This window comes from Sturnira hondurensis, unplaced genomic scaffold (genome assembly GCF_014824575.4).
Source record: "Sturnira hondurensis isolate 20B ecotype Veracruz unplaced genomic scaffold, ASM1482457v3 Scaffold0008196, whole genome shotgun sequence".
Classification (NCBI taxonomy): Eukaryota; Metazoa; Chordata; class Mammalia; order Chiroptera; family Phyllostomidae; genus Sturnira; species Sturnira hondurensis.
The window spans coordinates 127,827-143,273 of record NW_028080827.1 but is presented as its reverse complement, the minus strand read 5'-3'; the positions used below and the strand labels follow the sequence as shown (position 1 = coordinate 143,273).

Below are 15,447 nucleotides of genomic sequence, written 5' to 3'. Positions count from 1 at the left end.
GATAAATATCCAGAAGTGAAATTGCTGTGGTGTATGGTCATCATTCCTTTTTTAAAAAATGAAAAAAAATTATTGATTGATTTTAGAGAGAGAGAGAGAGATTGATTTGTTGTTCCACTTATTTATACATTCATTGGTTCATTCTTGTATGTGCCCTGACCAGGAGTCAAACCCACAAACGTGGCATGTGGGGATGATGCTCTAACCAACTGGGCTACTCTGGCCAGGGCTTTTAAAAAAAAGTTTTGAGGCTGTTCTGACAAGTGTGGCTCAGTTGGTTGGGCATCATTCTGCAAAGAGGAATGTTGCCAGTTTGATCCCTAGTCAGGGCACTTGTCTGACTTGTGAGTTTGGTCCCTGTAGGGGCACTTACGACAAGGAACCAGTTGATGTTTCTCTCCCTGGCTTTCTTCCTCCCTTCTCCTCTCTCTAAAAATGAATAAATAAGATCTTCCAGAAAAATTTTTTGAGCAATCTCAGTACTGTTTTCCATAGTAATGGCACCAATTTATAATCCCAATGGTACACGAGAGTTCCCCTTTCTCCATATCCTCACCAATACTTGTACACTTGTTTGTTGGTTTCTTGATGATGGCCATTCTGACAGGTGTGAGATCATTTGTATGTCTTCTTTGGAGAAATGTATATTCGGGTTCTCTGCCCACTTTTTAATCAGATTGCCTACTTTTTAATCAGATTGTCTTTTTTTAAGATTGTATTTATTTTTAAAGATTTTATTAATTTTTAGACAGAGGGGAAGGGAAGGAGAAAGAGAGGGAGAGAAACATCAATGTGTGTTTGCCTCTCACGCACCCCCTACTGGGGACCTGGCCTGTAACCCAGACATGTGCCCTGACTGGAAATCGAAACTGCAACCCATTGGTTCACAGGCCAGCACTCAGTCCACTGAGCCACACCAGCCAGGACTGTTTTTTGTCTTTTGATGTTAAGTTCTATGAGTTTCTTATGTATTTTGGATATTAATTCATTATCAGATATATCATTGGCAATTCTCCTACTTAGTAGGTTGTCTTTTTGTTTTGTTGACAGATTCCTTTACTGTGCAAAAACTTTTTAACTTGATGTAGTCCCATTTTATTTTTTCTTTGTTTTTCTTGCCCAGGAAAACATATATAAAATGTATATATATATATTTGTAATGTCTTTGCCTGCTCTTGGAATCAAAGTAATGCTTGCCTCATAAAATAAGCTTGGGAGCTTTCCCTCCTCTTCAATTTTTTGGAGTAGTTTGAAAATGTTAGGTGTTAACTCTTTGAATGTTTTGGAAAAGTCACCTGTGAAGTCCATTCAGGACTTTCTTTGTTGTGAGTTTAATGATTACTGATTCAATTTTGTTGGTATGATTAGTTTGCTTCAATTTTCTGTTTGGTTTTGATTTAGTCTTGGAAGACATTACGTATCTAGGAATTTATGCTTTCTTCCAGATTGTCCAATTTGATGGAATATAATTGTTCATAATATTTTCTTATAATCCTTGTATTTTTGTGGTGTCAGCAATCACTTCTCTTACGTTTCTGATTTTATTTACTTGGGTTTCCTCTCTTTTTTTGATGAGTCTGCTTAAAGGGTTATCAGTCTTATTTATCTTTTCAAATAACTGGCTCTTGCTTTCATTAATCTTTTACATTTTTTAAAACTGTATTTTGTTTTTTCTGTTTTGACCTTTATTATTTCTTTGCTCCTACTCACTTTGGTCTTTATTTGTTGTTCTTTTTTTGTAGTTCCTTAACTAGATTTTTCTTGTTTCCTGAGGTAGGCCTGTATTGAAATACACTGCTTTTGCTGTGTCCTATAGATTTTTGGGTAGCTGTGTTTTCATTTTTATTTGTCTCAGAGTGTCTTTTAATTTCTTCCTTGATCTGTTGTCAACCTAGTAAATGTTTAGTAGCATGTTATTTAGCCTCCATGTTTGTGTATTTTTCAGTTTTCTTCTTGTAATTGAATTCTAGTTTCATACCATTGTGGTTGGAGATGGTTGATATAATATCAGTCTTATTACATTTATTGACATTTGTTTTGTGGCCTGGCAAGCAAATTTGTTTTGTGGTCTATCTTGGAAAATGCTCCATGTGCATTTGATGCCTGGGATGGTGCTCCAACCAACTGAGCCACTGGGCCAGGGCCCATGTGCATTTGAAAAGTACGTGTACTCTGCTGCATTGGTGTGAAATGTTCTGAAAATATCAATTAAATCCATCTGGTCTGGTGTGTCATTTAAGGCTGCTGATTCTTCTTTGATTTTTACCTGGAAGATGTATACATTGATGTCAGTTGGGTGACAAAGTCCTCTACTATGACTGAATGTATTACTGTCAGTCTCTCCCTTTATGTCCATCAGTGTTTGCTCTATATATTTAAGTTGTCCTGTGTTGGGTGCATAAATGTTTTTAAGGGTTATGTCCTCTTACTGGATTGATCCCTTTATCATCGCCATGTAATGTCCTGTGTCTGTTATTATAATCTTTGTTTTAAAGTCTGTTTTGTCTGATATAAATATTGCTACCCTGGCTTTTTTTCATTTCCATTTGCATGAGATTTTTTTCCATTTCCTTACTTTTAGTCTGTGTGTGTCTTTGGATCTGAAGTGGGTCCCTTACAGACAGCATATGTATGAGCCTTTGTTTTCTGGTCCATTCAGATACCCTATGTCTTTTAATTGGAGCATTTAATCCATTTACATTTAAAGTGATTATTGATAGATAAGTAGTTATTGCCATTTTATTATTCATATTTATGTTGCTCCTTTTTTCTCTTCTCTTTAAGGAAATCCCTTTAACATTTTTTGTAATGCTTCTTTGGTGGTGGTGAACTTCTTCAGTCTCAGAATCTGTCTTTCCTTCAATTCTGAAAAGTAGCCTTGTTGGGTAGAGTAATCTTGGCTATAGGTCTTTGCTTTTCATCACTTTGAATATTTTGTGCCATTCTCTTCTTACATGCAGAATTTCTGTTGAGAAATCACCTGACAGTCTAATGAGAGTTTTTCTGTATGTAACTAACTGCTTTTCTCATGCTGTTTTTTTTAAGATTCTCTCTTTGTCTTTAGTCCTTATCTTTAACCTTTAATTATGTGTCTTGGTGTGGGCCTCTTTAGGTTCATCTTGTTTGTTACTCGCTGCGCTTCTTGGACTTGTAAGTCTATTTTTTCTTCAGGTTATGAAAATTTTCAGTTGTTATTTCTTCAAATAGGTTTTCAATTTTTTGCTCTCTTGCTTCCTTTCTCCTCCTTCTGGTACCCCTGTGATACAAATGTTGGCATGCTTGATTTTGTTGTAGGGCCCCTTATCCTATCCTTTTGTTTAAAATTCTTTTATTCTTTTTGGTGTTCTGATTGGGTGTTTTCCTTTACTTTGCCTTCCTGATTGCTGATTTAGTCCTCTGTTTCGTGTAATCTGATGTTGATTACTTCTTCTTTTTTGTAAAGGATTTTATTTATTTAGTTTTAGAAGGGAAGGGAGGGAGAAAGAGAGGGAGAGAAACATCAATGTTTGGTTGCCTCGCATGCACCCCCTACTGGGGACCTGGCCAGCATCCTAGGCCTGTACCCTGACTGGGAATCTGACCAGTGACCCTTTGGTTTGCAGGCTGATTACTTCTAATGTAGTCTTCATTTCAGTTATTGTATTTTTCATTTCTGACTGGTTCTTTTTTATGTTTTCTATGTTTCTGTTTAAGTTCCTGTACTCTTTCCCCTCAGTCATTGTTTATAACCAGTATTTTGAACTCTGTATCTGGTAGATTGCTTGTCTTTGTTTAGTTCTTTTTCTGGAGTTTTGTCTTGTTCTTTTGTTTAGGACATGTTTCTTTGTCTTCTCATTTTGGCTGACTCCTTGTGTTTGTTTCTATGTATTAGGTAGATCTGCTATGTCTTCCTGGCTTTGCAGAGTGGCCTTATGTAGTAGGTTTCATGTGGAGCCCAGTAGTGCTGTCTCCTTGGTTACTTGAGCTCTATGCTCCACCGGTGTCCCTTGTGTGTGTTGTGTGTTAGGGCTAGGGATAGGGTTAGCCTTCACTGCTATTGGCATGTCTGTGGGTACTGTTCTTTCTCAGTCTGACTGATGTGAGGGCTGTCTGTAACTACAGTGGATGAGCTATTTTGTAGGGGATAATCCCTCAGAGCAGGTGTCACTTTAGGGAGCTTTGGTGACAGCCAAGTCTGTCTTTGGGATGTGTTGTTTGTGGAGTTAAAAAAACACCACCTTGGGTGGTACCGTGGTGTGGTCTGAAGCTGACCACCTGGTTTGTGGGTTCTGGTGCTTTTTGGGAAGGACTCTGGTACAAACCAAGGTCAGTTAGCCACTTATGCTGGGCTTGGGATGCATGGTAGTAGCTACAGATTGATCTGTGGCTGGTTCTGTGTGCTGGACTTGGGACCTTTTGGTGTGCACCACAATGTGAGCTGATGTCAGCCACCACTTGTGCCGGGCTCGAGGCTGCTTAGTTACAGCTTTGTTCCAAGCCAAGACTTGCCAGCACTGGTTACTCTTTGTTCTGTGGAAGGGGAGGACAGTTAGAGGCACAGGGCATACCAAAAAAGATTTAGAAACAAAACACAACAAGAACAAACACAAAATTGAACTCTAAGGAAGTCCAACAACCATTCAACCAGACCGGTAAGAGTGGTGGAGTCGGCGGCTGGCAGAGAGGGATCTCGGCAGAAAAAGCTGGTGGCTGCCAGACCCGGGAGCACAGGCATTGTGGGGCTAGCGTGCCCTGGGCGCATGGAGAAAACAAGCAGAACGCTTGTGGACACACAATTTGCACACAGAAAAACCAGGCAAAACGGGCAGCGAGACAGACCACGCAACCCAGGGCGCCAGCGACGGTAAATAAAGCCTAAAAACACTGATTGAAAAGGTGCCAGGAGAGACTCCCAGCCTCACAGGATAGTTCATTGGAGAGATGAATTGTTTCTCAGGGTCCTAGAATGTACACAAGCCCACCCACCTGGGAACTAGCATCAGAAGGGCCCAATTTGCTTGTGGGAAGTGGCAGAGGGGATTGAAATCCAGGAGAGAGCAGCACAAGTGCCATTGTTTGCTTTCTGACCCTGCCCCCACATACAGCATCACAACTCAGTGACATCGGTTGCCCTGCAATGGTGAACACCCCGCCCCTCACCCTGCCTCTCACATAACAGGTGTGACCTGATCAAAAATGGCTCAAACAGAAGAACAGATAAAAGCCCCAGAGCCAATACTCTTAAGCGACCAAGAGATAGTCAACCTATCAGATGCACAGTTCAAAATACTCGTGATCAGGATGCTCACAGAACTGGTTGATTTTGGTTGCAAATTAGATGAATAAATGTAGGCTACACAAAGTGAAATGAAAGAAAATGCACAGGGAACTAATAGTGATGGAAAGAAAACTGGGATTCAAATCAGTGGAGTGGACCAGAAGGAAGAAAGAAACAACCAAACAGAAAAGAATGAAGAAAAAAACAATTCAAAAAAATGAGGAGAGACTTAGGAACCTCCAGGACATCTTTAAATGTTCCAACATCCGAATTATAGGGGTACCAGAAGGGGAAGAGGAAGAGGAACAAGTGGAAAACTTATTTGAACAAATAATAAAGGAGAACTTCCCCAATCTCGCAAAGGAAATAGACTTCCAGGAAGTCCAGGAAGCTCAGACAGTCCCAAAGAAGTTGAACCCAAGGAGGAACACATCAAGGCACATCATAATTACACTAGCCAATATTAAAATGATGGAGAGAATTCTAGAAGCAGCAAGAGATAAGGCAACAGTCACCTACAGAGGAGTTCCATAAAGAGACCTTACAGGCAAGAAGGAGCAGGAAGGAAGTATTCCAAGTCATGAAATCCAAAGACCTACATCCAGGACTGCTCTATCCAGCAAAGCTTTCATTTAGAATGGAAAGGCAGATAAAGTGCTTCTCAGACAAGGTCAAGGTCAAGGTCAAGGCAAGGTCAAGGAGTTGATCATCACCAAGCCCTTATTACATGAAATGTTAAAGGGACTTCTCTAAGAAAAAGAAGATAGAGAATATGAACAGTGAAAGGACAGCAAATTCACAGTTATTGACAACCACACCTAAAACAAAAGCAAACTAAGTGGACACCTAAAACAGGAGTGGAACCACAGAAATGGAGATCACATGCAAGGGTAGCAACTGGGGAGTGGGAGGGGGGAGGCAGGGGAAAAGTTACAGAGAATAAGTAGCATAGACAGTGGAGAGAAAATAGACAGGGGGAGGGCAAGAATAGTGTGGGAAATATAGAAGCTAAGGAACTTGTGGCACATGGACATGAACTAAACCAGGAGAATATGGGTGGGAGGGGGTGTGCAGGGTGGAGGGGAATTAAGGGTGGGAAATGGGACAACTGTAATGGCATAATCAATAAAATATATTTAAAAAAATAGATCAGTTATCCTGTCTCAGAAATAACTACTCTTTAATTTATTTATAGTATATGTTTATTAACAGAAATACATGAAAATTATATAAAGTGTATTGAAAGACTGCAATAAAATACATTTTTTACTAAAATAAAAATTTTTCTATTTAATGCACAGTCTGAATATTTTTCCTTTTTTTAAATATATTTTTTAAAGATTTTATTTATTTATCTTTAGAGGGGAAGGGAAGGAGAGAAGGAGAGAAGTCTCAATGTATGCTTGCCTCTCGTGAGTCCCCTGCTGGGAACTGGCCTGCAACCCAGGCATGTGCCCTGACTGGGAATCAAACTGTGATCATTTGGTTCTCAGGTCCGTGCTCAATCCACTGAGCTACACCAGCCAGGGCTATTTTTCTTTTTTAAAATATATTTTGTTGATTATACCATTACAGTTGTTCTATTCCCCCCTTCATTCATCTCCACCCTACACACCCCTCCCCCACCATTCCCCCCCTTTAGTTTATGACCACATGTCTCAAGTTCTTTAGATTCTATATTTCCCCTACTATTCTTGCCCTCCCCCCTGTTTTCTACCTACCATCTATGTTACTTATTTTCTGTACCTTCTCCCCCCTTCTCCCCACTTATTTTCTCCCTGCTTCTCCTCCTCCTGCTCCCCTGTTGCTAACCCTCCATGTGTTCTTCATTTCTATGGTTCCACTCCTGATCTAGCTGTCCTCTTGGTTTGCTTTTGTTTTAGGTGTGGTTGTTAATAACTGTGAGTTTGCTGTCCTTTCACTGTTCATATTTTTAATCTTCTTTTTCTTAGAGAAGTCCCTTTAGCATTTCATGTAATAAGGGCTTGGTTATGATGAAGTCCTTGAATTTGATCTTATCTGAGAAGCACTTTATCTGTCCTTCCATTCTAAATGAAAGCTTTGCTGGATAAAGCAATCTTGGCTGTAGGTCTTTGGATTTCATGACTTGGAATACTTCCTTCCTGCTCCTTCTTGCCTGTAAGTTCTCTTGAGAAATCCGCTGACAGTCTGATGGGCACTCCTTTGTAGGTGACTGTCCCCTTATCTCTTGCTGCTTCTAGGATTCTCTCCTTCATTTTCATCTTGGCTAATGTAATTATGATGTGCCTTGGTGTGTTCCTCCTTGGGTCCAACTTCTTTGGGACTCTCTGAGCTTCCTGAATTTCCTGGAAGTCTATTTCCTTTGCCAGACTGGGGAAGTTCTCCTTTATTATTTGTTCAAATAACTTTTCCACTTGTGGCTGTTCCTCTTCCCCTTCTGGTACCCCTATAATTCAGATGTTGGAACGTTTAGATGTCCTGGAGGTTCCTAAGCCTCTCCTCATTTGTTTGAATTCTTGTAACTTCTCTTTTTTCTGTTTGGTCATTTCTTCCTTCCTTCTGGTCCGCTCCATTGATTTGAGTCCCTGTTTCCTTTCCATCACTATTGGTTTCCTGTGCATTTCCCTTAATTTCAATTAGTTTAGCCTTCGTATGTTCCTCTAATTTGTGGCTATAATCAACCAGTTCTGTGAGCATCCTGATCACAAGTGTTTTGAATTGTGCATCTGAGAGGTTTGCCATTTCTTTTTTCCTTAGAGTTACTGGCTCTGGGGCTTTGAGTTCTTCTTGAGCCATATTTTGGACTGTTTGTGCCTGTTACGGATGAGGAACAGAGCCCTAGGAGTTCATCAGGGCCGGGCCACTCAGTTGCTGGGTTGTGACGCTGTATGTGGGGGCGGGGTCAAAGGAAAGCAGTGGCGGTCCCCTCTGCTGCCTCCCACCTCTGCTGGGGCCTGCGTGGTCTGTTCCACTGCACGCGTCCCACTGCGAGCGAATGTGTGACCTCGTTCAGCCCATTTCCGCTGGAGTCGCCGCTGGGGCCTGCGCAGTCTGTCTCAGTGCTCACTCCTCTGCTGGTTTATCTGCTTGCAAATGTGTGACCATGGCCCACTGCCCCGCATCCTCACTAGGTCCGCCTGTCGTGGGGCTGCCTGGGTGCCTGGGGGCGGGGGCATCTTTCTTGCCCTACCCTGCTCTGCTGCTGGCTCCGCGCCTCTTACCAGTCTGGTTGAAGGGTTGGTTGTTTTCCGACTTCCATATAGTTCAATTTTCTGTTCTTTGGCTGCATCTTTGTTCACCAAACCTTTGTTGTATTCAAACTTGGTTGTGGGAGAAGGCATAGTGTTTCCACCTACTCCTCCATCTTGGTGGAAGTCCTGAATATTTTTCTATATATTTTAATATTCATCTACAATTTTATGTAGATAAAATATCATGTAGGGGTATCATAGTTTTTAAATGAATCTTCTGTCTGACATTTAAGGTATTTCATATTGTTTCCCATTCTAAATAGTAATAATTTAGCACTGAACAGTATTATAGCCAAATCTCAGTGTACTTCCATTGAATAATTTCCTTAAAATGAAGTTTTGGGACTAGGGATATATAGTTTCAAGGCTGTTGTGCCATGCCAAATTGCCATTTAGAAATGTTGGACCAATATTTCAGTCATGCGTGAGAATAAATGAGCAGGCTCAAATTTATGACTTTTTATAATTGGAAAGGGTAAACAATAACAGCACAGATTGAAATACCAGCAGTTAGAGAATATATAAAGTATTTGGCAACCTATCTCGATTCCTCATTCTCTTAAAAATCATGGGAAGTGAATGTCTTACCAGCTAAATGCTAGAGTTTTATAGCATTTATTTCAGGAAAGTAACACACTAAATGTAGTTCTTACATAAAAACATACTAAGCTTTGGGTTATTTTCTTTTTAAAAAATGCAGGCATTATTATCATAAAATAAAAATGGCACTTTAAGTGTATAGTCTGATGAATTTTGGACATTGTATGCAAATATATTACCACAGTCACCATCACAGCATAGAATAGTTTCCTCACCCTAAAAAGTTCCTTCATAATCCTTTGTAGTTGATTCCTTCTCCCCAGTCCCCTGATCCCCTCTTTTATCCTAGACAGCCATTCATCTGCCTTCTGTCAATCTAGTTTTGTGTTTTTTAAAAAATTTATGTAATTGCCATCATAAAGGGTGTATGGTCTTTTGTGTTTGAATTCTTGTTTAAAAAGTTAATTAAAAATTAAATTTATTGGGAATTCATTGGTTTATAACAGTACATAACATCAGGTGTGCAACTTTATAATATGATATTGGTATACTCTATTTGTTTACCACCCAAAATCTAATCTTCTGTCACCATATACTTGAATTCCTTGAGTTCTTCAGCTTAGCATACTTTTGAGATTCATATTCTTGCATGTGTTAATGTTTTATTCCTTTTTATTGTTAATAGTATTTCATAATATGGCCATCTACAGTATATTCACCAGTTGATGAATATTTGGGTCGCTTCCAGTTTTTTTGGCTATCATGAATAATACTGTCATGAACACTTGCATATACATCTTTGTGTGGACATATGATTTTATTTCTCTTGCATAAAACCCACAAGTAGAATTTCTGGGTCATAATAGTAATGTGTGTTTACTTTATTAGATACTGCCATACCATTTTTTAAAGTGGCTGTACCTTTTGCATTCCTGCCAGCAATGTATGAGAGATGTATTTGTTCCACATCCTTATCAACAGGATGTAGTCCTTTTAACTTCACCCATCCTTGTTGGTATGTAGTAGTATGTGTTGACTAATGACATTATAAGGTTTGGGTTTTAACATCAGTTTTATGAATGCTAGCGTATTTTGAAATAGTGGGAGGTGAATAAGTATATATTCCTGCTTTGTGAGAACTGAAGTGGTATTTGTGGTTATGTGTTCAAATGATCCCTGTGTAATTGTGAGCCCATCATATATATGTCATGATTTTAATAGCTTGGTGGTGTACAGCTAAATTTAGGTGTCTTCCTATCTTTAAAAGTGTAAGTTAAGCACTGGCTGGTGTAGCTGAGTAGTTTGAGCATGGGCCTGTGAACCAAAAGGTCGCCAGTTTGATACCCAGTCGGGGCACTTGCTTGGGTTGCAAGCCAGGTCCTTGGTAGGGAGCACATGAGAGGCAACCACATATTGATGTTTCTGTTCTCTTTCTCCCTCCCTTCCCCTCACTCTAAAAATAAATAAATAAAATCTTTTTTTAAAAGTGTAAGTTAAATACTTTAAGTTGTTTTTTGATTATGCTTGTTCTATGTCAATAATTCATAAGAAAAGCATTAGAGTGACTTCTGTTGATGAAAAGACTGGTGATTTTAAGCTTTGTATTTCTGCAAACATGGTCATAGAGTTCTTTAGTTTTTGAATAATTAATTCAGAAATTTTAGATGAATTCAGGGGTTAGATTTAAAAGAAATATGATTAAGAACAAATGAAGATTTGTCTCTTTTTTCATCTTCCTTAGGATATTTTCTTTCCATCTCCAAGTTTGGAAGAACGATCAAATGATGGGAAGAAAGGTGGAGATTTGCATAGCTCCTCTTTGATTGTCGAGTGTTCTAAAACTCCAGGAATTGAACCAAAGAATTCCACTGAGGATCTTGGGCTATCTTTGACAGGGGATTCTTGTAAGTTGATGCTTTCTGCAAGTGAGTATAGTCAGTCTCCAAAGATGGAGAGCTTGAGTTCTCAAAGGATTGATGAAGATGGAGAAAACACACAGATTGAGGATACTGAACCTGTGTCATCAGTTCTCAATGCTAAACTTGTTTCTGCTGAAAATGATAGTATCCTAATGAATCCAGTACAAGATGGCCAAGTAGAAGTTAGTCAGAGTGCTGATGAAACAAGGGGGGATGACACAGAAACCAGAGATGATGTTAGCATTTTAGCTGCTGATTGTAAAGGCAGAGAAGAGACTGTAGCAGAAGACATTTGTATTGACCTCACTTGTGATTCAGGGAGTCAGGCTGTTCCTTCTCCAGCTACTCGATCTGAGGCACTCTCTAGCATGTTAGATCAGGAGGAAGCTATGGAAATTAAAGAACATCATCCAGAAGAGGGGTCTTCAAGTTCTGAGGTGGAAGAAATACCTGAGACTCCCTGTGAAAGTCAAGGAGAAGAGCTAAAAGAAGAAAATATGGACAGTGTCTCATTACACCTTTCTCTGACTGAAACTCAATCCCAAGGGTTGTGTCTTTCAAAGGAAATCTCAAAACAAGAATGTCAGGAAGCTATGGAAGTTGAAACTAGTGTTGATTCCCCCCAAAAGCTTCCAGTACTTGACCAAGAATTGGAACATAAGGATCAAGAAGCATGGGAAGAAGCTACTTCGGAGGACTCAAGTGTTGTCATTGTAGATGTGAAGGAACCATCTCCCAGAGTTGATGTTTCATCAGAACCTTTAGAGGGAGTGGAGAAATGCTCAGATTCCCAGTTGTGGGAGGATGATGCTCCAGAAATAGAACCATGTGCTGAGAATAGACTTGATACCCAGGAAGAAAAGAGTGCTGAATATGAAGGAGATCTGAAATCGGTGACTACAGAAAAAGAACCTGTAGCGGCTGACTCTTTACCTCCCATGACTTCAGTGAGAGCAGATGATGCTCCAAAACCTGATCAGCAAATGCAGCAGATCCAACCTCAAGAGAAAACAGATAACTTATTAACAGAAGACTCAAAAATGGCTAATACAAAGAAGCTGGGCTCAGGTGCAGAAGCTCAGAAGCTGGAGAAGGCCTCTGCCCACACCTCGCAAAGCTTCTGTGAAAGCTCTAGTGGTGAGTGTGATTGTGAATTGTTCTGTGTCTCCAACCAGATTACAGTTTGGAATGCAAGGTAGAGCACTGCATGCTTGTGTCAGGCCTGAAAATTAACTGGTATTTTAAAAAATAAATAGCTAATAATAAGTGGGAAATTAAAAACTTGGGGTTGTATTCTTTTGTAGCTGTAGTTTATGGAATCAGGTCATTTGATGTTTTTTTAGCTTTATAACTTCGGAGTAATCAACATGAATTTTATAAATATGTGGAAATTAATACCAATCTGTTGTTTCCACTAAGGTCCCAGTCTTGGTCCACATTTTTCTGTTTTGACAGTTGCCTCAAAATACAAGGATCTTACAGTAAAGTCGTATTTAGACCTCTATTAATGACCATGCCTGTATTGGTTATTTCTTCTTTATGGGCATTAAGTGAAGATTTTAAATTTGGTTCAACATATATACCGTAAACTGGAAAAGATATTAGTATGTGCCCTTTATCTATTTTATGAAGTCTAGATGGGAATATAGATTACTTTCTGAAATATTTGTGGAATATAATGTATGTTGTTAGCTGAAAAGAATTCAGACTTTCTAAATGCCCAGAGTTACTATAATTTAAAAACAAAACAAACTTCAAGAAAAATAAAAACAAAACACAAACTTAAGAAAATAAGCCTCTAGGACTATGGAAAGGAGAAACCGTATTTGGCCACATCATAGCTATTAGTATGAGTGATTATACCTTTTGGTGTTCCTGTAACAGTCCCACTTTATACCTCTTGTCTAGGTGTGGTTATTAGTAGTGCTTATTTATTTATAACCTCAAAATTATCCCTATTCATTAGGTTTTCTTTTTTTTAAATATATTTTATTGATTATACCATTACAGTTGTTCTATTCCCCCCCTACATTCCCCTCCCCCCGCACACTCCCTCCCCCACCATTCTCACCCCTTAGTTTATAACCACGTGTCTCAAGTTCTTTAGATTCTATATTTCCCCCACTATTCTCGCCCTCCCCCCTATCTATTTTCTACCTACTGTCTACCTATTTTCTGTACCTTCTCCCCCCTTCTCCTCCTCCCACTCCCCTGTTGCTAACCCTCCATGTGTTCTTCATTTCTATGGTTCCACTCCTGATCTAGCTGTCCTCTTGGTTTGCTTTTGTTTCAGGTGTGGTTGTTAATAACTGTGAGTTTGCTGTCCTTTCACTGTTCATATTTTTCATCTTTTTTTTCCTTGAGAAGTCCCTTTAGCATTTCATATAATAAGGGCTTGGTGATGATGAACTCCTTGAACTTGACCTTATCTGAGAAGCACTTTATCTGTCCTTCCATTCTAAATGAAAGCTTTGCTGGATAAAGCAATCTTGGCTGTAGGTCTTTGGATTTCATGACTTGGAATACTTCTTTCCAGCCCCTTCTTGCCTGTAAGGTCTCTTGAGAAATCCGCTGACAGTCTGATGGGTACTCCTTTGTAGGTGACTGTCCCCTTATCTCTTGCTGCTTCTAGGATTCTCTCCTCCATTTTCATCTTGGCTAATGTAATTATGATGTGCCTTGGTGTGTTCCTCCTTGGGTCCAACTTCTTTGGGACTCTCTGAGCTTCCTGGATTTCCTGGAAGTCTATTTCCTTTGCCAGACTAGGGAAGTTCTCCTTTATTATTTGTTCAAATAAGTTTTCCACTTGTGGCTGTTCCTCTTCCCCTTCTGGTACCCCTATAATTCGAATGTTGGAACGTTTAAAGATGTCCTGGAGGTTCCTAAGCCTCTCCTCATTTTTTTGAATTCTCATTTCTTCATTCCTTTCTGGTGGGATGTTTTGTTCTTCCTTCTGGTCCATTCCATTGATTTGAGTCCCAGTTTCCTTTCCATCGCTTTTGGATTCCTCGACATCTCCCTTCATTTCAATTAGTTTAGCCTTCATATGTTCCTCTAATTTGTGACTATAATCCACCAGTTCTGTTAGCATCCTGATAAATAGTGTCTTGAATTGTGCTTCTGAGAGGCTGGCAATTTGTCGGTCGCTGAGAGTTATTGCCTCTGGGACTTTGAGTTCTTCTTGCGCCATCTTTTGGGCTGTCTGTGCCTGTTAAGTAGCAGGATCGGAGCCCTAAGGTGTTCACTAGCGCAGGGCAACTAAGTTGCTGGGTTGTGACGCTATATGTGGGGGCGGGGTCAAGGAGGGACTATGGCATCCTGTCTGCCGCCTGCCGCCTGCCGCTGGGGCCCTTGCAGATGCCGCAGCTGCTGCTGTCACTGGGCCCACGCGTTTCGTCCCACTGCACTTGAGTGTGCCACCGCCGTCAGCCCTCACCCCCTGGGACCTGCATGGTCCATCTCACTGTGCGCGAATGTGCGACCGTGGTCGGTCTGCCCTACACCCCAACTTGTTCTGGGCTGCCTGCGCACCTAGGTCGGGGGACCTGTCCTGCCCGACCCTGCTCACTGCTGGCTCCGCCCCTCTTACCGTCCCTGTTGAACGGTTAGATGTAGTCAGACTTCGTATAATTCAATATTCTGTCCTTTGGCTGTGTCTTTGTTTCTCCAAACCTTTGTTGTACTCAAACTTGGTTGTGGGAGAAGGCACAGTGTTTCCACCTATGCCTCCATCTTGGCGGAAGTCCCATTAGGTTTTCTATTTAGGATTTTTTTTCTCTTCAGAATGAGAAATGTTAGAGCTGAAAAGGAGGTTAGGGTTATTGGGTTCAATCTCTTCTCCTAAAGTCATCTGGCTAATAAATGATTGAAGTGGGAGAAAACTCTGAGACCCAATTCTCAGTGCAGTGGTTTTTCTCCTGTGACACTGTGTAGTTATCTCTGATTCTGATGAGTTATAGTAAAGGACTATCTGAATGACCTAATGTTTTGTATTATTGAATATTTTTGTAATTTCATATCTAAATACTGTTATTGACCTACCTAGTCTAAGGAAGTATCAGGGCATGTAGATTGTTTCCATTTGGTTACTTAGGAGTACTTTTTAATTATCTTAGCAAATGTACGCTTCTAAAACATTGGGCTATTCTATTAATAGTATTCTTCATGAATTCTTGTTTACCCTATTTATTAATGGGCAGAGCCAGCTCTTTTTTATAATAGACATTGCTGAAGTAAAACTTGTTATCCTAATATTTATGTAGATTATTGAGCCCTGGCCGAGTGGCTCTGTTGGTTGGAGCATTGCCCGTGCTCTGTAAGTTTGTGAGTTCAATCCCCAGTCAGGGCATATACCCAGGTTACCAGTTCTATCTCTTGTAGGGGCGCTGGTGGGAGGCAGCTGATTGATGTTTCTCTCTCTCACACACACAGCACACACTTCCTACCTCTCTTTCTCAAAATCAGTAAACATATCTTTTGGTGAGGATAGAAAAATTAG

General features: G+C 40.1%; 1 protein-coding gene across 3 annotated transcripts in view; it reads left to right on the top strand.

Annotated features, from left to right (window-relative positions):
- The window catches only part of TP53BP1 (tumor protein p53 binding protein 1), an 88,619-nt gene that overhangs the window by 22,913 nt on the left and 50,259 nt on the right, over positions 1–15,447 (top strand). For all 3 annotated transcript variants that reach the window (XM_037054455.1, XM_037054454.1, XM_037054453.1), the window contains exon 12: positions 10,772–12,086. In XM_037054455.1, coding sequence (XP_036910350.1) covers positions 10,772–12,086 — 1,315 coding nt within the window. The remainder of the gene's footprint in view (positions 1–10,771; positions 12,087–15,447) is intronic.